The sequence below is a fragment of the Gigantopelta aegis genome, chromosome 2 (assembly GCF_016097555.1).
Source record: "Gigantopelta aegis isolate Gae_Host chromosome 2, Gae_host_genome, whole genome shotgun sequence".
NCBI lineage: Eukaryota > Metazoa > Mollusca > Gastropoda > Neomphalida > Peltospiridae > Gigantopelta > Gigantopelta aegis.
Genome location: NC_054700.1, coordinates 35,693,473 through 35,720,584, shown reverse-complemented (window position 1 = coordinate 35,720,584; position 27,112 = coordinate 35,693,473). Strand labels below are relative to the sequence as shown.

At 37.5% G+C, this 27,112-nt stretch overlaps 2 protein-coding genes across 3 annotated transcripts in view; one reads left to right on the top strand and one right to left on the bottom strand.

Moving 5' to 3' along the window:
• The window catches only part of LOC121384626 (A disintegrin and metalloproteinase with thrombospondin motifs 12-like), a 90,135-nt gene extending 72,255 nt beyond the window's left edge, over nucleotides 1-17,880 (top strand). Inside the window, exons 16-24 of one of the 2 annotated variants that reach the window (XM_041515093.1) lie at nucleotides 1,107-1,348; nucleotides 4,108-4,243; nucleotides 5,502-5,628; nucleotides 6,399-6,618; nucleotides 7,432-8,535; nucleotides 9,907-10,077; nucleotides 11,594-11,740; nucleotides 14,139-14,289; nucleotides 15,671-17,880. In XM_041515093.1, coding sequence (XP_041371027.1) covers nucleotides 1,107-1,348; nucleotides 4,108-4,243; nucleotides 5,502-5,628; nucleotides 6,399-6,618; nucleotides 7,432-8,535; nucleotides 9,907-10,077; nucleotides 11,594-11,740; nucleotides 14,139-14,289; nucleotides 15,671-15,843 — 2,471 coding nt within the window. In that variant the 3' untranslated portion in view covers nucleotides 15,844-17,880. Of the gene's footprint in view, nucleotides 1-1,106; nucleotides 1,349-4,107; nucleotides 4,244-5,501; nucleotides 5,629-6,398; nucleotides 6,619-7,431; nucleotides 8,536-9,906; nucleotides 10,078-11,593; nucleotides 11,741-12,287; nucleotides 13,422-14,138; nucleotides 14,290-15,670 lie in introns of those variants that run through there. The other variant, XM_041515102.1, reaches the window with a different exon arrangement.
• A 539-nt stretch (nucleotides 17,881-18,419) lies between these two features.
• Nucleotides 18,420-26,473, bottom strand: LOC121384639 (NADH dehydrogenase [ubiquinone] iron-sulfur protein 4, mitochondrial-like). Its single transcript, XM_041515115.1, has 5 exons — nucleotides 26,346-26,473; nucleotides 22,056-22,155; nucleotides 20,668-20,843; nucleotides 19,940-20,013; nucleotides 18,420-19,038 (listed from the first exon to the last, which is right to left on the bottom strand). The coding sequence occupies exons 1-5, from the start codon at nucleotides 26,414-26,416 to the stop codon at nucleotides 18,935-18,937; spliced, it is 525 nt and encodes a 174-aa protein (XP_041371049.1). The 5' UTR covers nucleotides 26,417-26,473; the 3' UTR covers nucleotides 18,420-18,934.
• Between the last annotated feature and the right edge of the window lie 639 nt (nucleotides 26,474-27,112).

The window sequence follows — 27,112 nt, the reverse complement described above, 5'->3', positions numbered from 1 at the left end:
AATATTGTTTACCTATACATCTTTAACTTCACCCAGCTTCATATAATTAACTCATAATTTGTCAACAGGCATGGTGGAATGTTGTCTGGTGTAGGTGGGCACATCTCTAATGTGAGGGAGCCAGTCTCTAATATGGGGGTCACAGTGTTTAGTGGGGGGGGGGGGGAGGGGGGCACAGGTTTTTATATAGAATTGGGTAAAAAAAAGTATATTTATTGTTCTGAAGTAGGGGGCACAGGCCCAACCTTCAGATGCTAAATCTCCAGATACCATAGTGACATCATAGACTACGATGGTTTTATGATTTCTCAGTGCTAAGATAGCTTCGAAAATCCCCAGCCTGGTCATAACAATAACTGGGCCCTATTTTATGATGATGATGATGATGATGATAACTAATTTAACGTGCCCATAAAGCACTAGGGTTTCGAACACGCCCATCCCGAGTCCGACCTCCGATAAGATCGGTGGCCTGACTCGGGAAGGGGGGGGGGGGGGGGAATTGAAAATGGGCAGAATTTTGAAAATAGCAATTAGTAAAAAAGTTAATAGAATAAATAAAAAAAAGAAAAAGGTTACAAGCCAAATATAAAAAGAATTGACTGCTCGGCCGAATATTTATATAATTTGGAGCATTTTAGAAGGACAGTCCAAAATTAAATAAGAGAAAGAAGAGAGGATCGGACTATTTAATAATATTTAAAAATAAAGAAGTAGTTTCGACATAAAATTTTGAACGCAGATCTAAAAGTTTAAAGTCCGATCGGTATGTCCACGCGAGTGGCTTCGTTAAGGCCGTTTGGGTGCACAGCTTAAAGGGACGAGATGGGTTGCATCCCGTCAAGAAAACCCCTAGATTGACAGTCGATAGACATTGAAGGTGTAGTGCTGTGCTGAAATACAGATCTTGAGAAGCCGGATCCGTCTGAATGAGAGAGAGTATCAGACTAGGGTATAGTCCAGTCATCATGGGTTGGTATAGTGATGAAGCGATCTTAGCATTAAAATCACCGTAAGTGCATAAGGTAGCTATGCATTTAAGGTGATCATAGTGCTAAAATCGCTTCGTAAAACGGGACCCTGATCTATGCTTCTCTCTATATTAGGTTACGTTGAAGCGACAGTGATTCCGAAAGGTGCGCGGAACATCCGCGTTGAGGAGGTGGCGGCGGCTAACAACTTCCTGGCCCTGAGGAACAACAAGGGGGAGTACTACCTCAACGGCCACTGGTTCATCCAGTGGAGCGGTGACTACGAGGTGGCGGGCACCGTGGTGCGGTACCAGCGCGAGGGCAGCAAAGAGAGTTTCAATGCCCCGGGGCCGCTCAAAGAAGCCCTGCACATCATGGTGAGACAGACTTCTTTTGTTTTTTATCCATTGCCCCCTATCCTTTCTTTTCTTTGAATTTCGACAGAATTCTTCTCCCTTTTTTTAATCTCATTTTTTATCTCGATTGAATTCCGACTCTTATTTTCTTTTTTTATTTATCCCACTGCCCCCTTTCATTTATCTCCCTTTGAATTCCCACAGATTTTCTTCTTTTTTTTGGTTATCCTATTGACCCCTTTCCTTTCTCTCCTTTGAATTTCGACAGACTTATTTTTGGGGGGATTCCACTCACCTCTTTAATTTTTTTCCTTTGAATTCCCACAAAAAAAAGTTTTTTGTTATCCCACTGTCCCCTTTCATTTCTCTCCTTTTACTTCCGACAGATTTTTTTTTTTTTTTTTATTGCACTGCCACTTTTCCTTTCTCTCCTTTAAATTCCAACGGCATACCGGCCTCGGTGGCGTCGTGGTAGGCCATTGGTCTACAGGCTGGTAGGTACTGGGTTCGGATCCCAGTTGAGGCATGGGATTTTTAATCCAGATACCGAATCCAAACCCTGAGTGAGTGCTCCGCAAGTCTCAATGGGTAGGTGTAAACCACTTGCACTGACCAGTGATCCATGACTAGTTCAACAAAGGCCATGGTTTGTGCTATCCTGCCTGTGGGAAGCGCAAATAAAAGATCCCTTGCTGCTAATCGGAAGAGTAGCCCATATAGTGGCGACAGCGGGTTTCCTCTCAAAATATGTGTGGTCCTTAACCATATGTCTGACGCCATATAACCGTAAATAAAATGTGTTGAGTGCGTCGTTAAATAAAACATTTCTTTCTTTTTTTCCAACAGCATTTTTTATTTATCCCACTGTACCATTTCATTTTTTTCCTTTGAATTCCGACAAAATTTTAAAGTATTTTTTTTATCCCACTACCCCTTTTTTTTTTTTTCCCCAGATGTATTTTTAACAATGCCTTGAGATTCTAAGCTGAAATTGTGTTTCTAGCTTTATCATGTAGTGTTACAGATCAAGTTCGACTTTCATGGCGATTTACCAAATTTTTGACAGAGTTATGGCCCTTGAATTGGGAAGTGAAAAATTAGTTTTTCTGACTTTTTTTTGGCAATGCCTGAAGATATTGAGATGGAATTTTTTATATAGTTTTATCATGTACTGTTACAGATCAATTTTAACTTTCAGGCTGATTTACCTATTTTTCATTGAGTTATATGACCCTTGAACTTAGGAGATAAGAAAAATTTAGAGCCCGGTAGGGGACATACATTGCTTTAGCAGTAGTAAAAATGCTTGTTTTTTTTTTTATCCCAGTGGCCACTTTCATTTCTCACCTTTGAATTCCATTTTTATTTTCCCGATATGGCAACTCCTATCTTTCAACTTCTTTCGTTGTCCACCTCCACATCCCAGTCCTTGTCTCTCCATAACAGGTGTTTATCTCTTATGGTCAACCATTCCACATAGACAGACATTGATATGTGTCCACTGTTGTCAGATAATTTTCAGAAAGAATGATATTTAGCAGACTGTTTTTCAAAAGATGGTTACTACATACCACATACAATTTAATTTTTAATAATAAATATTCATATTCACAATGGCCGATGTTTATTTTCATTCATTCATTCATTCATTCTTTCATTTGACATTCATTCATTCATTTGACATTCATTCATTCATTCATTCATTTGACATTCATTCATTCATACCATATACAAAGATTAGTTTATAGGTGGACGTGATGAATGGAATGTATCAGATGGGTGTTTTATTAGTTATTTTAAACCCCAACTGAGAGGAATAATATAAAAACAGTAAAGAGATCGGCTAATGAGCAGCTGTGTTGTTCAGACTACATGTATATCAGGCAGATTTTTTATGAATTATTTAATGCTCCAATTAAGAAAAATAATGTAGAGAAATAATAAAGAGATCACCTTGAGCAGGTGTATAGAATGGAATTTATGAGATGGGTGTATGTATGAATTATATTACACTAGGACTAGTGAGAGAAATAATTTACCTGTAATTCTCAACACATTTCATAAATTTTATATGGCTGACATAAAAATGTAATGGTTTATTTGTTGTCAGAAAACAGATGTGGCTATCAACATAGAAAAATATTCAAAAATCTAATGCAACGAACCTGTCAATTTTGGCATGTCACAAGATTAAACATATAGATACCATAAAGAAACATGTTAGCAGTAATCGCCATTTCATACATCTATATTTACAAACTTTCAGCTGTTGTATGATTTACTCCATTCTGATTGAAAAACATCACTTAAAAACCGAACGTTATCCTTCGATAAATCTCAGAAAATGTCGTCATTACATTAAATGCAACGTCATTACATAAAATTGTTAATGAAAAGGACTTTTAGAAACTGGTTTTTGTGTATGCTACACTATTTTATACAATTTGTGACTGTTACACATCAATAAATTCAAAAAATTACAAACAGTTCTTATGTAGTACATATACTTATGATAAACATTATTTTCAATTATTTGTTTTAAATAATAATAACTGAATTAACACATTTTAATAATGAAAGTAATATACATGTATGTAATATCAATGACAATCTTTGATTAGATATTTTTATGTCACTTTGACGAAATATAAAAGTATGACATACATGTAGGTGTTGTAAGTATTTAACTTTTAAAAATCCAAAATGATTTAATACACTAAATCAGTTTATAGTTGGAAAAACATTTAATTTTTGGAATTCTTGTTTGTTTTATTTTCTAGCTACTGGTGCAAACTCACAACCCTGGCATTGTGTTTGAGTACACAGTACCTAAAGAAAACGCCACGGACAACCGGATACCCGAGTTCAGGTGGGACTACTCAGACTGGTCGCACTGTACCGTGTCGTGTGGTGGAGGTAAGTAATCAGTTGCTAGGTAACAGACAACATGTAATAGAGGATTGTTTAGATTGTATTGTGTTATGAGGTAAAAACATCCAAATATTACGACATTGATGATTTCATTGCTTGTTATTGACAGGAATACAGAGGTCACAGGTGGTTTGTTTGTTATTGACAGAGGTCACAGGTGTTGTTTTGTTATTCACAGGTACACAGAGGTAACAGGTGGCTTGTTTGTTATTGACAGAGGTCACAGGTGTTTTGTTTGTTATTGACCGAGGTCACAGATGGTTTGTTTGTTATTGACAGAGGTCACAGGTAATTTGTTTGTTATTCACATGAAAACAGATCACAGGTGGTTTGTTTGTTATTGACAGAGGTCACAAATGGTTTGTTTATTATTGACAGAGGTCACAGGTGGATTGTTTGTTATTCACAAGAAAACAGGTCACAGGTGGTTTGTTATTGACAGAGGTTACAGGTGGATTGTTTGTTATTCACAGGAAAACAGGTCACAGGTGGTTTGTTTGTTATTGACAGAGGTTACAAGTGGATTGTTTGTTATTAAGAGGTACGCAAAGGTTACAGGTAGATTGTTTGTTATTAAGAGGTATGCAGAGGTTACAGGTAGATTGTTTGTTATTAAGAGGTATGCAGAGGTTACAGGTAGATTGTTTGTTATTAAGAGGTATGCAGAGGTTACAGGTAGATTGTTTGTTATTAAGAGGTATGCAGAGGTTACAGGTGGATTGTTTGTTATTAAGAGGTACGCAGAGGTTACAGGTGGATTGTTTGTTATCAAGAGGTACGCAGAGGTTACAGGTGGATTGTTTGTTATCAAGAGGTACACAGAGGTTACAGGTGGATTGTTTGTTATCAAGAGGTACACAGATGTTACAGGTGGATTGTTTGTTATCAAGAGGTACACAGAGGTTACAGGTGGATTGTTTGTTATCAAGAGGTACACAGAGGTTACAGGTGGATTGTTTGTTATCAAGAGGTACACAGAGGTTACAGGTGGTTTGTTTGTTATTAATAGGTACACAGAGGTTACAGGTGGATTGTTTGTTATTAAGAGGTACACAGAGGTTACAGGTGGATTGTTTGTTATTAAGAGGTACACAGAGGTTACAGGTGGATTGTTTGTTATTAAGAGGTACACAGAGGTTACAGGTGGATTGTTTGTTATTAAGAGGTACACAGAGGTTACAGGTGGATTGTTTGTTATTCACAGGTACACAGAGGTTACAGATGGATTGTTTGTTATTCACAGGTACACAGAGGTCACAGGTGGTTTGTCTGGAGAAGGAGGCTGGGATAGTGGATGAGATGTATTGTAACGCATCCTCCAAACCTGACGACCGACTAAGGGGATGTAACGAACACAGGTGTCCAGCCAGGTGGGTCACATTTCTCTAATCACCACACATTATATATACATACAGAACCACATACCAGTTGTTTTGCCATGTTATTTATTGTACGAGTTTATAGTGCACAAGAATATTATACCACTAGACCATGTGGCGGTTGAATGATATAAATCTTGTGCACTATAAATGAGTGCAGTACATGTGTATATGTGGTTCTGTATTTATTACATACCACCTTTCTATATTATGATCATGGGCGTCGATCGGTGGAGGATGGGGGACGCATCCCCCTCACTTTTCAACGCCGGGGGACAATCTATATAAATGTCCCCCCCACTTTTTTGTTTAGCAAAAGCAACAACAACACCACCACCAACAACAACAACAGTAACAGCAACAACACACACAAAAATGTACTAATGTACACACACACACACACACTAACATGACGTCATTACTGGCTAGGAACATGACGTCATTACTGGCTAGGAACATGACGTCATTACTGGTTAGGAACATGACGTCATTGGGGTGAACACATACTACACATGCAATATTTTGTATTACACGTATGTTCAATAAAATATTTTTTTATTACACAGTCAGAATTGTCTTTGATACTATAGTAAGATTAAATGGGTATGTAATAAAATTAATTACTGATAAAACTACATGTTCAAATGAAACCTAATATCATATGACTCTACAAAATAATATGTATTACCAATTTTTCTGTAAATACAATTTATTGTATTAACTATGAAAACATCTGTTGAATTTTGTTTCTATGTTTGTAGGTGGTGGACCGGGCCATGGCAGCACTGTTCTGTGACATGCGGCAATAACGGAATACATCGGCGCACGGTCATCTGTGTTCGCAGTCTCGGCCCCGATGAACAGATAGCGCTGGAGAATGAGGTCTGCAAGGGGCTGGACAAACCCACTGAGGTGGAGCCGTGCAACCATAAAGACCCCTGTCCCGGCTCACGTCACTGGGAGGTCGGCGCCTGGTCGCAGGTCAGTCAGTAACTGTATCTGGTTCAAATTAACTTATTACATACCTATTCAATCTTACTATAGGTGACCCCTGTCCCAGCTCACGTCACTGGGAGGTCGGCGCCTGGTCACAGATCAGTCAGTAACTGAATCCGGTTTAAATAAATTTATTACATACCTATTCAGTCTTACTATAGGTGACCTGTGTCCCAGCTCACGTCACTGGGAGGTTGGCGCCTGGTCGCAGGTCAGTCAGTAACTGAATCCGGTTTAAATCAATTTGTTACATACCTATTCAGTCTTACTATAGGTGACCTGTGTTCCAGCTCAAGTCACTGGGAGGTCGGTGTCTGGTCACAGGTCAGTCAGTAACTGAATCCGGTTCAATTCAATTTAATACATGCTGCCAGATGTTAGCAAACAGAGATGTGAATTGCAATAACATCTCATAACAATAACAGCAATAATAACAAGCATTCTGAGTGTAAGCAATACACGTCACCTACTGGGCTCAACAAATTTTCATATCTGCCATGTTCGAGGACTTTTAACTCCTTGGGGAAAAATGGGTCATTCGCCATGAAAATCGAACTTGGTCTGTCACAGTATATGATAAAGCTATATTGCACATTAAAGGGAATCCTTGTTTAGGCTATATCTTCCTTATGAATTCATATGAGATCATCAAACCTTGCATGCATGTACAAATTGGGATGGTGGTGTGTTGTGTACTATAACTAGGTCACTGTGACCTACTTTTGATAGGCATATCACCTCACCAGTACTCCCTGTTTATATATGTATCATTGTTGGTGTAATATTACTTTATTTCAGTGTACGAGATCCTGTGGTGGTGGAACTCGGCATCGCACCGTTTCCTGCCCTCCGTCAGCCAACTGTTATCAACAGACGAAACCTGCCACGGAGCAGCACTGTGCGGTCAACAAGTGTCCGGCAGTCACAGAGAACACCGATGTCGATGTGTCCACAACACCGCTGTCTCAGACAGCTACTGGGGGGTCTCAGAATGTGCAAACTACATCATCATCATCATCATTCCAGTCATCGTCGTCAGCAGGAGAAATGCGTAAACCTCATGGAGTTAATAGTCCGGATGGTACAGTTAATAGTCCAGCTGGCACAGTTAAAAGTACTAATACAGTTAATAGTCCAGCTAACACAGTTAATAGTCCGGCTAATACTGTTAATAGTCCAGCTAAGAATTCAGACATGTCACGTGCTTCTTCAAGAACCAGTGCCACTGAACAAGAGAGGAAAGCACAAACTACAGAAGTAACTCCATCTGCGTCTGCACACCACACACTTCCAACACAAAGTAGTGCCCCTGCAGACAGTAATATTCATACCCCTGGACTTGGCAAATCGGGTCATTCTGTTATAAGAAAGATAATTCTTCCTTCAACAACAACTGCCTCTAGTGACACAACGTCGACATTTGGAGAAAGTCAAAATGTTGTTCGTAAAACTAAGGAGAGTTATATTAAAATCAGTGATTCAGGGATTGATATTGAGATTCCAAATAAGGTGCTGAAAGAGTCAGGTGACTTGTCGTCGCCAAGGGCAACAACTCATAAACACCAACACAAACATGGCCATTCGAACAATGTGGTGATCGGGGGTGGTAAACTTGATAATAGTGATAAACTCGACAGTGGTGACTTCCTGTCTGTGGTGTCGCCAGGAGAAGACAACTCTAATTTACTTATTAATCAGGTGGTGCCAAACATGAGCTCTGTTAAAAATAGATCGGAGAATTCCTTACAGAAACTTGGAAACGACATTGTTCATAAGGATGGTCCAAAAAAGGGGGATAACTCCAGACCAGGAGATATTGACAAGACGGGTCAAGAGGAGCTGCAGGATAACAATAAAGGCCCACCCCTTGCTTACATCTGGCAGAAGACAAAATGGACCAAAGTACGTATCAACTAATGTTCTAGATAGTGGTTGGGCATTCCCACCCCTTCCAAAAGCAGGGCACACCCTGCCCATTACAAAATTGTAAGCTTATTGGCTATAGATACTGTTTAGTATATGGCTAATAATATTTAGTTTTTAATATTTTAACGGAAATGTTCTACTTATCTGAAACTGCATTAAAAGAAAAAAAATTCCATTGTGAGCCCTGCAGAGGTACCCTTTACAATTGCCATTTTTATTTAACTACAGTTTGTTTTAAAAATTAGTTTTTGATTAACGACACCACTAGAGCACATTGATTTATTAATCATCGGCTATTGGATGTCAAACATTTAGTAATTTTGACATATAGTCTTAGAGAGGAAACCTGCTACATTTTTCCATTAGTAGCAAGGAATCTTTTTATATGCACAGGCAGGATAGCACATACCACGTCCTTTAATATACCAGTCATGGTGCACTGGCTGGAACGAGAAATAGCCCAATGGGCCCACCAAGGGGGATCGATCCCAAACAGGACCACGCATCAAGTGAGCGCTTTACCACTGGACTACGTCCCGCCCATTCTAGCTACAGAACACTCTATATAGCTCTGTGGGTGGGATTTAGTTCAGTAGTTAGAGCAATCGCCTGAAGTGCTTGGATTGTAGGATCAAACCACCTCGATAGATCTAGTTTGTCCCATCCCATCTATGGCCCACAGCTAGTATATCAAAGGTTGTGGTATGTGCTGTCCTTTGTGAGAAAGTGCATATACATAAAAGATCCCTTGCTGCTAATAGAAAAAATGTAGTAGGTTTCTTCTCAGACTGTATATCACAATTAACAAATGACCAGTGAGGTATTTTGGAGAGTAATGAGATTATTTGGGACGGGAATAAAGAATTATTTCTTGAGATATTTTGTTGCAAATTGAATGACATGTATACATGTAGATGCACATTTGCAGAACATGGTAATGGGGGATCTAGGCTGTGGCAAGTGAAAATTGCTTGAAGCAGATACCCCACCCCCACCCCCCTGTACATGTGCTTGGCCTTCTGTTTACGTGCATTGCTATCTTATGCACTTGATGTGATCTTAGTGCTAAGATCGATTCTTAAGACAAGGCCCAGATCTTTCTTTCAATTGGGTATCTGTGATATATATATGTATGTATGTATGTATGTATATATATATGTATGTATGTATGTATGTATGTATGTATGTATGTATGTATGTATGTATGTATATATGTATGTATGTAAGTATGTATGTATGTATGTATATATGTATGTATGTATTATATTAGTTTTCTGTTGTGTTACATTCTTATATGTAATTATTTTTAAATGCACGTACATATTTACTCATGTTTCTTTTTACCAGTGTTCTCGTCACTGCGGCGGTGGTGTCAAGACACGAGATGTACTGTGCGTCGATGCAACGTCCGGCCGGATGGTGTTGTCTGACCACTGTCTCCATGCTTACATGCCCACAACAAGCGAGCTCTGCCACAGGTTTCCGTGTCTCCAGTGGCAAACCACAGACTGGGAGTCGGTGAGAAACTGAAGAACTTTTTATCTTCCAGTCTCCATTTAAAATGTTTTTGCCAATAATTTCAGTTTGGCTTAATATAAAAAAGATAAGGAAAAGTGTTTTGGAAATAACAAATTTTTTCTATTTTTACGTGCAATTTGTTAAAGATTCATGAAGAAATGTAGATAAAAGTGAAATATTCACCATAGTAAAACAAAATACTGTCTGCTCTACAGAGAATTAATGTATATTTTCTGTGTCAGATTCTGGTGCTCTATCAGCTGAGCTCATAGGGAAATTTCCTCTAGCTACTGCCAATAGGAGCACTCTATACCACCACCACTACTGCATACTCCCTCCCCCACCCCTACACCCTCCTCATTTGAAGCTATATCCCAGAGCTGTGAGCCAAGGGCAGTTCCAGTGAGGAGTTACCTTTCAATCAACTAAGTCAAACCAACTAATTAGCTCCAGTTTTAATTTTGATGAACTGTTCTAAATTACCTTTAAGAAATTACTCAACATTTTCTATTTGACTTTAATTCTATGGAACATTTGTAAATTCAATAGCACAAAAAAACAACCCCTCCCCTGTTACTGACCCTGATTGGGCTGCTTGTGCTCTCTTGCACTTGCCACCCCTCTCCCACCCACCCAAAACCTCACCTGTCCTCAACAGAGGAGCCAGCAAAAGTCGACACCTGTGGCCATAACAGGCGTGCGCTACAACAGCTTGCTCTGAATGTGTACATTAAACCTGGCCTGACCTAAGGGCAGTTGAAAAGTTACATGTCGTAACTGGGTTATAATTGTACATATTCTTACATTAAAAACCCCCACAATCTCTGTGTGGTCTCCAACTCATATGTAACTGATAGATCAACCTCCAGTCAGAGGATTTGAACCACAGACATGCTCTGTATGAGACTACATTGCTGTAGCTAATAGGGAAATTCCTACAAGCTACTGCCAGTAAGAGCACTTTATACCAACACCACTAGATCCTGCTCACCCTCATATGAAGTCAGGGCTTCTAGATTATGGTAGCCCCACTCACATGGCTAGTGATATTCAGTGATGGGCTAGTAAATAACTACTATTGCCATGCCCGACAGCTAGTGAAATGTTTTTGTAAAATGTTGCAGTTAAGTCTATTTTGTAAATATGAATAGCCTGCCCCCACCCCAATACCAGTTTTGTTTAGCTCTATCTTTCTCTTTAAGTGACATTTCTGATTATTACTAATATGTAGTAAAATTGTATTAACTTGAAATAAAGTAGGGCTAGTGAATCTTTAATCTTGGCTAGTAACTTTTTTAAATCACCAACCCCATGGCTAGTGGATTTTATAAAAATTCTAGAAGCTCTGGACGCTATATCCCACAGAGCTGGGAGCCAAGGACCGTTCCTGTTGAGACTTTTCACAACACTACTACATATAAGCCTACAAAATAAACCCACACAAAATATATTTGTTTGGTAAAGTCTACACATATGAGTGTTCAAAATGACTGTATGTGATTACATTTTCTTCCAGTGTTCTGCAACATGTGGTTACGCTGTGCAGTCCCGGAACGTGTTCTGCCCATCACCACTCAAGTGTGACCTCCTTGTCAAACCCAGCAACATGCAGCAGTGCAAACTACAGCCGTGTATTTCCTGGGTCAACGGAGACTGGAGTCGAGTAAGTCGTAAATCTCCTACTATAATGTTTCTATTAGCCGGTTATGATGACTGATTAAAGAAAAATCCTAAGTATATACTAGCAGATAATGAATTGATGTCACATGTGTGACGTCACATGCATAGATACATTACAAAATTGTTCATCCTACAATGTTGGTAAAATAACAGAAAATAACCGTGTTTCCCCATGTTTGATGGACTGTAGGATAAAAATAATATCTAGTTAGGCAGAATGGGAAATTCTTAAATTCACAGGATAAAGCCGATATTGTGTGTGACGTCATTAACAATCTATTCTCTGTATAATTTAATTGGCTCTGTCTGTGGGAAAGTGTGTATAAAAGAGCCCTTCCTGCTTGTGGAAAAATATAGCAGGTTTCCTCTTAGACTACATTTCCAAAATTACCAAAATCGTTTTACCTGTAATAGCTGCCGATTAATATACCAATATTCTCTAGTGGTGTCATAATTAAACAAAACCATCTTTAACATATCATGTTTACAGCTTGACAGCCTGTTGATTGAGTTTCCCGTCACTATTTCAGTGCACCCAGTCTTGTGGTATCATGTTTACAGCTTGACAGCCTGTTGTTTGAGTTTCCCGTCACTATTTCAGTGCACCCAGTCTTGTGGTATCATGTTTACAGCTTGACAGCCTGTTGTTTGAGTTTCCCGTCACTATTTCAGTGCACCCAGTCTTGTGGTATCATGTTTACAGTTTGACAGCCTGTTGATTGAGTTTCCCGTCACTATTTCAGTGCACCCAGTCTTGTGGTATCATGTTTACAGCTTGACAGCCTGTTGATTGAGTTTCCCGTGACTATTTCAGTGCACCCAGTCTTGTGCTATCATGTTTACAGCTTGACAGCCTGTTGTTTGAGTTTCCCATCACTATTTCAGTGCACCCAGTCTTGTGGTATCATGTTTACAGCTTGACAGCCTGTTGATTGAGTTTCCCGTGACTATTTCAGTGCACCCAGTCTTGTGATATCATGTTTACAGCTTGACAGCCTGTTGATTGAGTTTCCCGTCACTATTTCAGTGCACCCAGTCTTGTGATATCATGTTTACAGCTTGACAGCCTGTTGATTGAGTTTCCCGTCACTATTTCAGTGCACCCAGTCTTGTGAAATCATGTTTACAGCTTGACAGCCTGTTGATTGAGTTTCCCGTCACTATTTCAGTGCACCAGTCTTGTGATATCATGTTTACAGCTTGACAGCCTGTTGATTGAGTTTCCCGTGACTATTTCAGTGCACCCAGTCTTGTGCTATCATGTTTACAGCTTGACAGCCTGTTGATTGAGTTTCCCGTGACTATTTCAGTGCACCCAGTCTTGTGATATCTTGTTTACAGCTTGACAGCCTGTTGATTGAGTTTCCCGTGACTATTTCAGTGCACCCAGTCTTGTGATATCATGTTTACAGCTTGACAGCCTGTTGATTGAGTTTCCCGTGACTATTTCAGTGCACCCAGTCTTGTGATATCATGTTTACAGCTTGACAGCCTGTTGATTGAGTTTCCCGTCACTATTTCAGTGCACCCAGTCTTGTGAAATCATGTTTACAGCTTGACAGCCTGTTGATTGAGTTTCCCATCACTATTTCAGTGCACCAGTCTTGTGATATCATGTTTACAGCTTGACAACCTGTTGATTGAGTTTCCCGTGACTATTTCAGTGCACCCAGTCTTGTGCTATCATGTTTACAGCTTGACAGCCTGTTGATTGAGTTTCCCGTGACTATTTCAGTGCACCCAGTCTTGTGATATCATGTTTACAGCTTGACAGCCTGTTGATTGAGTTTCCCGTCACTATTTCAGTGCACCCAGTCTTGTGATATCATGTTTACAGCTTGACACCCTGTTGATTGAGTTTCCCTTCGCTATTTCAGTGCACCCAGTCTTGTGGTATCATGTTTACAGCCTGTTGATTGAGTTTCCCATCACTATTTCAGTTCACCCAGTCTTGTGATATCATGTTTAGAGCCTGTTGATTGAGTTTCCCATCACTATTTCAGTGCACCCAGTCTTGTGATATCATGTTTACAGCCTGTTGATTGAGTTTCCCATCACTATTTCAGTGCACCCAGTCTTGTGATATCATGTTTACAGCCTGTTGATTGAGTTTCACGTTACTATTTCAGTGCACCCAATCTTGTCGTATCATGTTTACAGCCTGTTGATTGAGTTTCCCGTCACTATTTCAGTGCACCCAGTCTTGTGGTATCATGTTTACAGCCTGTTGATTGAGTTTCCTGTGACTATTTCAGTGCACCCAGTCTTGTGGTATCATGTTTACAGCCTGTTGATTGAGTTTCCTGTGACTATTTCACTGCATCCAGTCTTGTCATATCATGTTTACAGCCTGTTGATTGAGTTTCCTGTCACTATTTCAGTGCACCCAGTCTTGTGGAGGGGGCCAACAGGTTCGCCTGGTTCAATGTGTCAACCTGACATCACAGCAGTCGGCCAAGGGCTGCGACGCTCATCTCAAACCCAAACAACAACAGACCTGCAACACAGATTCGTGTCCAACTCGCAATGCAGGTTTGTAGTGGTGTTAACCTGAAATTACAGTTTCTGATTAAAGAGTGAATCAACACTTGACGTCTGTAAAGATTTGTTTTTACTATTCTGCGATGGTATTAGTTAATTCAAGCAGAACACAACTCGTTATACTCTGGGAGTCTATGCAAGATGGAGGTGTATATGTGAGATAATGAGATGGGGTGTGTTTGTAAGACGGTGAGATGGAGGTATTTGTGCGAGTGAGATGAGTGTATATGTGAGATGGAAGTGTATAGGTGAAACAGTGAGATGGGAGTGTATATGTGTGACAGTATGATGGAGATGTACGAGACAGTGAGATGGAGGTGTATATGTGAGACAGTGAGATGGAGGTGCATATGTGAGACAGTGAAATGGAAGTGTATATGTGAGACAGTGAGATTTGAGTGTATATGTGAGACAGTGAGATGGGAGTGTATATGTGCGACAGTGAGATGGAGATGTATATGTCAGACAATGAGATGTGATGCAGTGAGATGTGAGTGTATATGTGAGACAGTGAGATGGGAGTGTATATGTTAGATAGTGATATGGATTTATATGCGAGACAGTGAGATGGATGTGTATATGTGAGACACTGAGATGGAAGTGTATATGTGAGGCAGTGAGATGGATGTGTATATGTGAGGCAGTGAGATGGAAGTGTGTATGTGAGACAATGAGATGGAAGTATATATGTGAGACAGTGAGATGAAGGTGTATATGTGAGACAGTGAGATGAAGGTGTATATGTGAGACAGTGAGATGGAAGTGTATACGTGAAACAGTGAGGTGGAAGTGTGAGAGTGTGAGATGGTGTATATGTGAGACAGTGAGATGGAAGTGTATATGTGAGACAGTGAGATGGGTGTGTATATGTGAGATACTGAGATGGAAGTGTATATGCGAGACAGTGAGATGGGTGTATATGTGAGACACTGAAATGGAAGTGTATATGTTAGACAGTGAGATGGAAGTGTGTATGTGACAGTGAGATGGAAGTGTGTATAGGTGAAACAGTGAGATGGAGGTGTATATGTGAGACAGTGAGATGGAAATGTATATGTGAGACGTAGGTGTATATGTGAGACAGTGAGATGGAAGTATATGCGAGACAGTGAGATGGAGGTGTATATGTGAGACAGTGTGATGGAGGTGTATATGTTAGACAGTGTGATGGAGGTGTATATGTGAGAGAGTGAGATGGAGGTGTATATGTGATAGTGAGGTGAAGGTATATATGTGAGACAGTGAGATGAAAATTTGTATTAAGACAGTGAGATGGAAGTGTATGTGTGAGATGGGAGAAAATGGGTGAAAGGGAAATTGTGCATGAGTGAAATTATTACATTTTAAACAGAATTTGTTTGTTTCTCTGCAGCTTTCACCATCACATGCGAGTCAAATGAGATGAGTTACAGAGTGTGCAAGATGCTGAAGAAACTGAATCACTGTGACAAGGCATACGTGCGGGCCAAGTGTTGTCGGACGTGCACCAGTCACAGCCGTGGACACAGAGACAAACCCAAGAAACGCCTGATGATGAGAAGATAACACCGGCTTCGAGAGTAGCAGTTCTAACATTGACTCGTGCTCAAAGAGAAAAAGAAATAACACAGAAAACCATATCACTCAGTTATGAAGATTTGTCAATTTCATAGCAGAATGAAAAACAACAACATGATGTTTGTTACACAGAAAACCATATCACTCAGTTACGAGGATTTGTCAATTGCATAGCAGAATGAAAAAACACACCACCACCTCAAATATTAATTTGTTGATCCTATTAACCACCAGAAACTGCAGGACATTACTAGTTGCATTCCCGCGAGGTTGATCTAGCTGGAGGAAGAACAGATGGTCAGTTGCTGTGAATTGTGGATAATCTCAATTTGGAAAAATACACGACAACGGCTGTAAAGGCTGGCAGAATAAGATGCAATGCAGGCTGCAACAGCTGATTTGTCAGAAATCTAAACATGAATGTGACTATAAGGATCTGAAAACATTCAGATTTTTTTTATAACTGGATTGATGAAAAAAACATATTGCAGAAATGTTATTGTTGCATTATTTGTTTGTGCTTTTGTCTCAAAGAGTAGACATAACTTGCAAGCCATTACTGGTAGCAGTTAACAGTCTGCGTTGATTGAGAGTAAATTGCTGTTGTTAACACAGTGAAGTGATTATAGATATTTGAAAGGCATACAGACTTCAAGTATTGCCAGTACTCAGTTGAAAAACTGCATATTGCTTTACCATTGTCGACAAGCAAGTAATACATTTGCAAGTATTAATAATACAATAAGGTAGTACAAAAACAACTAAAGTTTGTACTAAAGATTACTGACAGTACAAAAGTTATGGTACACAGATGTGGATATTACAACTTACATATATAAATATGATATGATACCAGAATACTATATATCTTGGAATATTGTATCTAGTTGTTGTATATGTTGGAGTGCCTTATCAAAATGTGCATGCATTATCAGTATCTACTGGAGGTTAAGATAAATTGTTTATATATGTGATTATGTCATACCGTTTGTAGAGTTCACAATGTGTAGAATTCCACAACACTTTTATCATTGATTATGTCCACGTAGGTTTTTCCAATTTATACCTTACAGAATAGAGAATTTTAAGATAGCCACATTGTTAACCCTGTTTGTGACAATTTTGTTAAATTTGATAGAATGTTGGGGTTTTTTTAAATTGTGTTATAAACCTGCTCTAATGACAAAGATATTAAATAGTATTATATGGGTGAATTGATCGCAGTGTTTATTGTGATAACTGGCTGGATTATTTCTAACATACATGCGTAGTTCTATTTGAAACAAATCAGTGTCATCAAGAAGACCAGTTGGTAAATTGAGAAGATTTCTTAGTCTGTTAAGCATACTATTATATTTTATTTTCAGTCTTAAACAACTGTTAACTTACAGTACTTTTAATAGCTTTTTTCTCTCTCTCAAACATATGGCAGTCAAAACTGACCAACATATATTTTTTTTTAAACTAATGACGTATATGAATTAAAAAATTAGGTCAGTCATCCATTTGTATTGTGTGATTTTCAATAATCTAGTAATTACAAAATTGCAATTATTTGTAGCCCTTTAAATCACAAAATGTTGATAGCAGTCTATTGTTTGTGTAATTCTATCATTCTCATGTTATATAATTTTGAACGTTTATAATTACGTTACATATTACATACACATAGTTAGTTTTTTACATTCCTTATGGTATGTTTGTTGTACACATTTGTGTACTCTACCCAACGATCCTAGTTGTCTCCCCTGTCTAGATATTTGTGTAATTCAAATAACGTCATTTTGGAAATGAAAACAAGACAGACAGCTGAAAGAGTGGTGTAAATTAAGTAGACTGTTTGTAAAGGAAAGTGATGGAGAAAATTAAAAACTCTGAAAAATAGAGATGGTTTGGAAAGTAGTAATATGGACAACTGAATGATTGGAGGAAATTAAGAACTGACAAGAGACAAGATAATTTGAAATTGTTGAAGAGCACTGTATGATTTGTTTGTTGGGATGTGAAAGAAATCATTTCCACATATCTACTTGGTTTGTTTTGTGTACAATATCTTTTTATTACAATAATTAGTTTGTGAAGCAGAAACACAAAAAGAATACATCCTGTGTCCAAAAGGTGTAATATTGTGTTAAATAGTTTACCAAATGACACGATGCTGCGTTCATTTGATGATCGTGAATTCACAAGTTCCAAATTGTGAACACTACTTCACCAAGTGGGGAGCGTTCAGGGGATTTACAGACAACCTGCACTGTCACTCCAGTCTCACACACCACAACTCATAATTACACAAATGATTTGTGTTTGTTCAGCCATTTTTCCACGATTTGTGAAGATTGAGACAGAAAATCCTACCTCAGTTCACAGGTTATTTCACCAAACAAAAACTTAGATTCACAACTTGTGAATTGGGGAAATATGATATTCACATCTAATGAATGCAGCATTACACCCACAAATTCATTCCATAATAACCCAAAGTGATGACAGACAAAATGTCTCTACACTACTTGAATGTCTTGTTCTGTAAAGATTATGTGACAAATAATTCAAATGCAGTAGTATTTCCAGAGTTTATTTACAAAGGGTTACTACAACTGTATAGAAATTGGCCTGATTCTAAACCACTGCTTTAAACATTTAGATCTAGGCCTGTGCTTATAAAACTTTTAGAGTCCAGACTCCATCTCTAATGATGTCACACACATACAATTTGTATGATGTTGTCATGACATTAGTGTCTCAGACTCGGAGTCTAGACTGAAAGTTTTAAAAGCACCAGGCCAGAAGCTAATGCCGTAAATTTTAATTTTTAAGAACAACAGAACTAAAAATTAACAAAAACAAACATTACCAATGAGGAAACAGTTTACAAATAGTTCACATCATGGAAATTTTATACTCACACAGCTTATAAAAGTTGTGGTTAGGGTGTCATAGTACAGAACTTTTAGCAAATGAATTATAAATAATTGTAACTGTGTGAGCAGTCTTCCCTCCGCATTCCAGCCATATGAAGAAATGATGATCATCTTTAAACACAAATAATAAGTCTAGTTCTAAAGATAACACCCAGTCACTTTGTTGACACTCTTGTTCTCTTATTCCACGAGAAATTAGCTCCGTAAGATTTCTGTTTCGGGATAGATTTATGTTCATTTTCTATAAAATAGTCCCAACCTAAAAAACAAAACAAAAACGCCAATAAAACGAGAATTCGGAGGAATTAAATGTCTCGCCCACTAAAAAGTGGTTTCATGTTACAAAATATATATATATACTTTTTTTTCTTAATTTGTAATGTACAATCTGATGATTAATCTAGATGTATTAAATATATGTCTATTTAATTTTTGAAAGCATTGAAAGGAATATTCGTAAATGTAATTATGACTAAATTTTACTTATCTGGAACTTTGAGATAATCTAAGTAAAAATGTAATGTAGAACTAGACACAAAAGATGTCATTATTCAGGGCTAGCTCTAGCACTTGCCAAAATTTTATTTTAATTTGCCAAAATACTTTTTTGTAATAACTGTAATTTTGTTAGAAAATTAGTAGATAATTTGGCAACATTTTCAGCTCACCTAGAACTAGCCCTGTCATTGCCTGAAAAGGTAATCCCTCTATCTCAACTAGACTGACACGAGATAAAAACCAGGAGTGTCTGCACCAGACCATAATGACGGGGTGGGGCGTAGCACAGTGGTAAAGCGATCACCTGATGTGCAGTTGGTCTAGGATCGATCCCCGTCGGTGGTCCTATTTGGCCATATTATTTTCAACCAGTGAACCATGACTGGTATATCAAAAGCCGTGGTATGTGTTATCCTGTCTGTGGGATGGTGTATATAAAAGATCCCTCGTTACTATGGAAAAATGTACCAGGTTTCCTCTCTAAGACTGTATGTCAGAATTACCAAATGTTTAACATTCAATAGCCGATGATTAATTAATCAATGTGCTCCAATGGTGTCGTTAAACAAAACAAACTTTTTAAAAACAAAAACTCATGCTTGCAGATGGTGAAACACTTGACATTTTAAAACTGCCACTCCACTACGCAACAATACACTTACCATTCTGTTCACAGAAAACCATGGCATCTTCTCTTGTATTAAAGTCCACATTTAACGTTGACAGGGGATCAGCCCTGAAATAATCAAATAATCATAACAAAAAAAGAGAAATCCTTTAAACTATTGTGCCACTTGTCTACAAATTTTAAAAACAAAAGGCATATTTTATTTTAATATGTCGAAAATATTTAGTTAATATTTGAAAAAATAACTCAGGATTTTGTAATTTTTGAAGTTCAGGGCTTGAAACAGGAAGTAAAATATGGCCTGCTGTTATGTTTTCAAAATAGCAGGCCAACAGAAATATGGCCTGCTAAAGTAAGAAGGAATATGACCTGCTGGAAATATGACAGCATGTGGTTTGGAATAGTGTGTAAAATTAGGACCTCTGAGATGCATTTTAGAGCATTATGGAATTAACATATATATCAGAATCTAATCGTAGGTAAATCTGTCTCTTGAAAATGACCTGCGATTTTTGGGGTGGTTTTAGCAGATGAAGTTTTATTTTCACCAGCTAGGTCTAAAAAAAATTCCGGAATGCTTTTGGCTTTTCAGGCCACTATTTCAAGCCATGAAGTTTAATGAATAATTTGGTGAAATATTTAACCGAGAACTAATCATGTATGTGCATCACAATAATACAGAAAAGCCCCCCAGCCCCCACAACTGAATATATTTATTTAAAATCTGATTTTTCTACAAACAAAAAATATTAAATCTCGTACGAGGACGTCCAACCCATGAGCGGGTTCTCCCATCTCTCACGCTGGTCAAACTCGATTCTCCAGCTGCGGGTGTCGTGTGTCCCGGACTGCATCGCGCTCTGAGCTGGGACGAAGATCCGGACCTTCCTCGGTTTGACATGCTCTTCAGGAACTCCATTCAGGGGAGAGATGTCCACCTGAAGTTAGACATACACAGGGACTAATTATAAATATCATCAACTCGTGTACACACAGCTCAAAAGGAACTCCATTCAGCGGAGAGATGTCCACCTGGAGTTACACATACACTAAAGTGTTAATATTATCAACTCTGGTACACACAACTCAATAAAAATAAAAATAAATTGATGTACTGTAAAATTGTGATACCAGTCTAAACTAGCCCATTTTGTCTCATGTTTGGAGGTGAAAGTTAAACCTCAGTTAGAGATCATACCCAGGGCTAGTTCTGGCACTCGCTAACTTTGGCAATTGCAAATTTAAAAAAAACTGACAAATTTTATTTTAATGTGACAAATAAATTTAATGTTAAAATTGTTATTTTATTACAAGATAACTCTGTGTTTGAAATTTTGAAGTGTAAATAGATAATTATGGTAAATTATCTGCTCACTCAGAGCTAGCCCTGGTAAGGATGAAAATCAGTGACCTTCAGAAGGGTAGGGGTGGTGATAACAAGTTAGTGATCTGCAGTTACAGAAAGGACGGGAATACAGTTATTTGATGTGTAACATGTTTATTTCGATATTTGGTCGAGATAACGAAACGGAGAAAATTCATGGCTGCCACACACGCCTAATAACATATTAAAGATCATGTAAGGGGATTTTGTATGCACTTTCCCACACACAAGACAGTATACACAACAGCCTTTGATGTACATGTACCAGTCATGGAGCACTGGTTGGAATGGGGGAAAATCTGTTCACCAAGGACAATTGATCATGCGTCATCTGGACAAATATTGTACCACCGAGCTACAGGTAGAACTAAACCAAATTACTTCCAGCTGGGTCAAAGTTCAAGATGCACCGAACTTTTGATAAAGAAGTTAACACCACAAATCCTGTGATTGGTGATAAATGTGAGTATGTTGGTTGTAAAAAAAATAGTTTAGTACAAACTACATCCCAAACCCTTATAGCAAGGGAGGTAACAAATTAGTGATCTGCAATAAGGGAGGTAACTCATGGCTAAACAGTAAGGTAGGTAACTCACGGTTCAAACATAAAAAGGTTGATTTTAGTGATCAATCAGCTTTAAGGGAAGTACATGTACAGTGTACACACAATAACATGAAAAACCTTGGCCAGACATTGAGTTCTGGTCCTTTGAGACACATGTCAATGTTGGAGAAGTACAACATATAATACAGAAAACAATCTCACCTTTGCATCTACTGTTATGGTCTGTACATCTTTATCTTTACCCTCTGTCTTGGTTGCCTTTACAATGTAACCTGATATTGGCTGTACGTGTACATTCTTTCTGAAATGGTTAAAATATAATGCATCATAAATACAGTGTTCGAAATAAGCACTTGTTCGTTTGTCTTGACAAGTGAAAATGTGCTTTGACAAACAAAGTCTACCCCAATGGTTGTTCTACAGACAAGTCAAAACGGTCAATGCAGTTTCATTTGGTGCAGTAAAAAACATTGTCCTGGCACTTGAATGAAACAAACTATTTATTTGGACAATATTTCAAAATCTGAGGTAACCGAAAGTCGGTTCACGTGGTTTGTACCTAGGTAACCAAATGTTCGATTACGTTAATTATATTTGGGTAACCCATTGGTTACCTGATCGGTTCGGTAAAAGTTACATTGAAATTATATTTTAAATACATAATTTTTACCTCAAACATGAAGTTAAAACTAAATACAAAAAAAAAAAAAAGCTTTATAAAACAGGTTCTTTAATGTTTGCTAAAGTTAACAATATTGTAAAAGGACTAAATATCAGCCCCATTAGATACATTTAGAGGGGAAAAGTTGAAGAATAACATGCAAGACTCACAAGACTAATAATAAAAAAAAAAATAATAATAATTAAAAAAACCAAAAACCCACAAAACAAATAAAGACTACCATTTGGCACAGATAATATGTAACATTTGGTATACAGCAGATAAAAATATATATAAACCAACCCAAAACAACTGTCCAGTTCCTGTGAACACTTCCAGATTCTTTGTTTCATTTTGCGGTGACCTTGCTACTTTCACGTTCTCTTACTACAGTGACATTCCAAATGTTTGTTTTTTAAAGCCCATTATGTGATGTTAGTATTTTTCAACTTTCGTGACACTTTTGGATTCCCGTTTACATTAATACCGTTTTCAACATTTGTAAAATTATTGGAAATCCAATATTATGTCTCTATATATTCCTTTAGAGATAAAATAGCAGTTGATAATTTAGCCGTCCCCAGCGGTACGTGCACATTTCTTTAAAACGTTTGGCTCAACTCTATACTGAGCATTTTAGTTTAGACTGGTCGCAAGTTACAACTGTTGTTTACTGGTTTGTAGCATGCTGCACATTTAGTATCTAAAAATCAGTCTAAAACATTTATTGGAATACTATTCGGTCTATTGGAATACTAGTAGTAAGTCTGCGTGAATAAAACTTCATGTAATCGTAAAGTATTTTTAATTTCTGAAAGTCTATAGGTCACGACATAACTGATTTGTGGTTCGCGTGAATTTAATTTTGCGTAACCGACACGCGAACAGAACGGCGGTTTGCATGAAATATTGTGCCCTGTAAGTTAAATGTCATGTGTATACATGTACCCTACAACCTTTTTAGGTATACTGCCAACATTGTTCATATTAGTTTTATTAAAATATGTTAACATTATCAGCAATGGGAACTGAGTTGGTGAAAAATGACTGGTTACCATTTGCATTACACCTACAGTGTATTACTTGGTGGGATTTATTACAAAGAATCATTGTCTGTTCATCTTGGAGTTGAATAAAATTTAACTGGTAGGAAGATTAATTTTAGAGATGATATATGTTGATAATAAATAAATTTTGTTTTAACATGAATTTGGTAAAGAAAAATGATCACATTTCAACTGGGATGTTTAGAGGTTTTTATGCCGTTGGGCACCATTACTCCAAGGCAGGAAGTATTTACTAGCCCAATGGTAAAAAACACTAGCTAAGGCTACCGCATTCTAGAGGCCCTGACGAATAGTTCACAAACAGCACCATTGCTCGGTGTCAGTGAATGCAGGGCTGGTAATAACTGTCCTCACTGTTTATCACTCCAGCTCCCCACCCTCCCTTGAAACTGGTTCGGTAAAATATCTGACTGCTACTCCCCTATTTCGGTTAGTATTAGTTTTAGGGTGAAAGTTAGATTTACATGTAGAGTTAGCGTTAGTTTAGGATTACTTTTTGGGTTTTTGGGCTAGGTTCCCTCTTTATACATGTACAATGTATGTTTCAAATTAATGGGGGTAACAAGCAGACATCTTGGCTCCACGTAATCTAAGTTAGGGGAGCAATTAATCACTCCCCTCATTTTTATTTCACAGTGAGGTCTGTGAATCTGCAACTGAAAATGCTAGTACATGTAGCAAGTTTTGATGCAGTGACTGACATACATACACAAAGGGAAGGAACTCACAGTTACTGCAGGTGTTATGGTTGTTTTGAACAGAGGCTTGTTATAAACAAAATGTTAATAAATGTTACTTTACTATTGAGCATGAACATTGGGCAAGACATAGGGCAAATATCACCAGAATTTTTCTGTTGACTGTCCTGTTATCATGGTTAAAAATAACTAAAATTATATTAAAATCCTTGTTACAAATAATTAATCTGAACACAAATCATGGAGTGGAAGGCATTTTAAATTGGAACAAATTATAAACACTGTTTGACAAATGTTTGAGAAAGTCACTAGCCCTCACAGTCTTTGGCTAGTGCCCTATGTATTATAGTAGTACAGTTAAACTGTTTATAATTTTCACAAGACCAAACCAAACATTTACTAGCTGGAACCAAGAGCTAGTGGATTTGTCTAAACCTGTCACTCATAAACTTAAGTGTTTGTGTTCTAACCAACTGTCATCTTCTCAGTGCTTTATTTATTCATTTTATTTATTATTATTTTATTATTATTGTTAGTACCCCTTATTATTTAGTGTTGGAACTCGGTTGGAATTTCACCACTGATCATTAGTTATAATTGGTTTGTATCAACTGATCAACTTTCGATTACACAATCAGTAAGAATTATATGAACATAAGAAGGGACTGAATTAAAAGGATCATACACCTATTGTTGTATTCTCCAGGATAAACCCTACAAATTGCTAATTTTTCATTTAATGACTATTTATTATTTTTCCATTTACATTTCATTACACATTTAAACAAACACCAAGCTAAACATACTTACATCAATCATTAATTTTTTATATTTGTCTTTAGTTTGATGATGTCACTTATTCTCTAAGTGATTAAGTGTACCAACAATGTGTGATGTTACAGTTTTCTCTTAAACTTATGTGGTCTTTATGCATTTCCAAACAAGTCGTAACATGTTATTATGAAAATTTACGGCAGGTCAAACGACAAACTCAAATGGCTGATGATGGGTCTGGGACATGTAGAACTAGAAAGTCAGATAGTAACTTGGAAAAAATACTAGTAATCAGAAAGATATCCACATGTTAACCCCCATTATACATATCTACATGCAGTGTTGTCGCAGCTCCATTTAAGCATGTTTGTGTTTGCTGCCCCCTTTCACGTTCTGCCGCACCCCCCTCCCTTATTTTTCTGCACCCTTTTTATTTTCCTGCATCTTACTATATTTCACAGTTCACCCATTTCCACTATTTCAAAATACACTTTTCGCACACACTAAAATAATTTTTATCAGTCTGCACATCAAAGGAAACAAGCTGCAGTGCACGTATGGAAAAGCAATTGGCATAGACTTTAGTAGCTTACAACCGTTACATTTATGTAATTTAACAGCCTCTATTGTGTTCCATGCCAGTCTCCATTTATATGTTTGATGCACACAATAAATATTATATTTTTCTGATCACATGACTAATATGGCACCAAGTAACTAATAAGTGGGGGTTTTCAGCTGGAACGTTAAAAATAAAATGTTATTTATTTATTCAGCAATTAAAAGATTAGAAACAACTTTTAATTTAATTAGCAATATCATCTCATATAAAGAAGGGTGGGGTGTGGGGGTGCAGCAGGGTGTGTAATTTTTATCCAGCGAGAACACTGACATGTATAAATAATAAAGAGTGAACCAGGCTTATTCTATGATTCTAAGTCTAACCCATAAAAGTAAACCTAACCTTACATGTAAAACAAAGTCAAACCCTAAACAAAATGGGGGGATAATGATCACATATTTTTACCCCTTCTGTCAATATATGCATATGTCAACAAACGCTAGAAGGCGCTTGCAAATGTTTATGCCAAAAATAGCCGATTATGCCCAATATCTGAATATGATTATGTATGTACTATCATACTATGCGACGTTGGAAACTGGGAGCCGGTCTATAAACACAACTAAAAGTCACCTTCAAAAATGAATATGCAGTCATCGTAACCAATCAGGTTTTTTAGCCATATTATCTTACGACTAAACAATATGCCTGTGTTATAATTTCTATTACCTGGATATCACAAACCCAGCAGATTTCGTTAAATAACGAAACAACCTTGACGAAGAATAAACTGCCGCCATGCCAAAAACTCTTTGAAGTAATTTCCACTTTAATAACGGGATGCGGTGAACTCGTATGAAAACTAACTCGTATGAATGGAAAACTCGTATAGAAAACGAACTCGTGTGTAAAAAAAATAACGGTGAACTCGTATGGGGATGTATAAATATGCAGATATACTTTGATATTTCTCTTAAATGTGTATTCTGATGATCGAACTGAACACCACCAGTAGACCAGAGCGGGAGCCTTCCTTCCGTCCTGTGTAAACAAAACAAACATTAATAATGCTCATAATTTTGTTTTTAATAATAATAGGACTGCTTGTAATTCAGTTACAACTGTGTACTTTACAGTTCTTGACATTACAATATATAGATATAAATTTTAGTGCATTTTAATTTTTATAAACGTGTATAATTTGATGTAGAAAATAAAAATAAAAATAGAGTTTCTTAGCCTAAAACATTATGTGCGATAATAACTACCACGTGACTTGCCCAATCAATCAAAACACGCATGTCATTAGACTTATTTTCTGCGACAGAAACCGTAAACAATGCATGCATGTTTTGCGTTTCTCACTAGCCCCAACTTAAAAACCACTAGCCACGGACGTCGGGCTAACGGATTTGTCGAACTCTGCATAAAAATTACACACAAGTTGCTATACAGTACTGGATATATCAGTTTGTCATTTCCATACGAGTTCAATG

Excerpts from the sequence above, each read along its gene's own strand:
- LOC121384639 (XM_041515115.1), bottom strand. The coding sequence starts at position 26,416 with ATGGCGGCAGTTTATTCTTCGTCAAGGTTGTTTCGTTATTTAACGAAA. Across the intron at positions 20,844-22,055 it reads CCATAACAGTAGATGCAAAG|GTGGACATCTCTCCCCTGAA; the intron begins GTGAGATTGTTT and ends GTCTAACTTCAG. Across the intron at positions 20,014-20,667 it reads CTCATGGGTTGGACGTCCTC|GGCTGATCCCCTGTCAACGT; the intron begins GTACGAGATTTA and ends TGATTATTTCAG.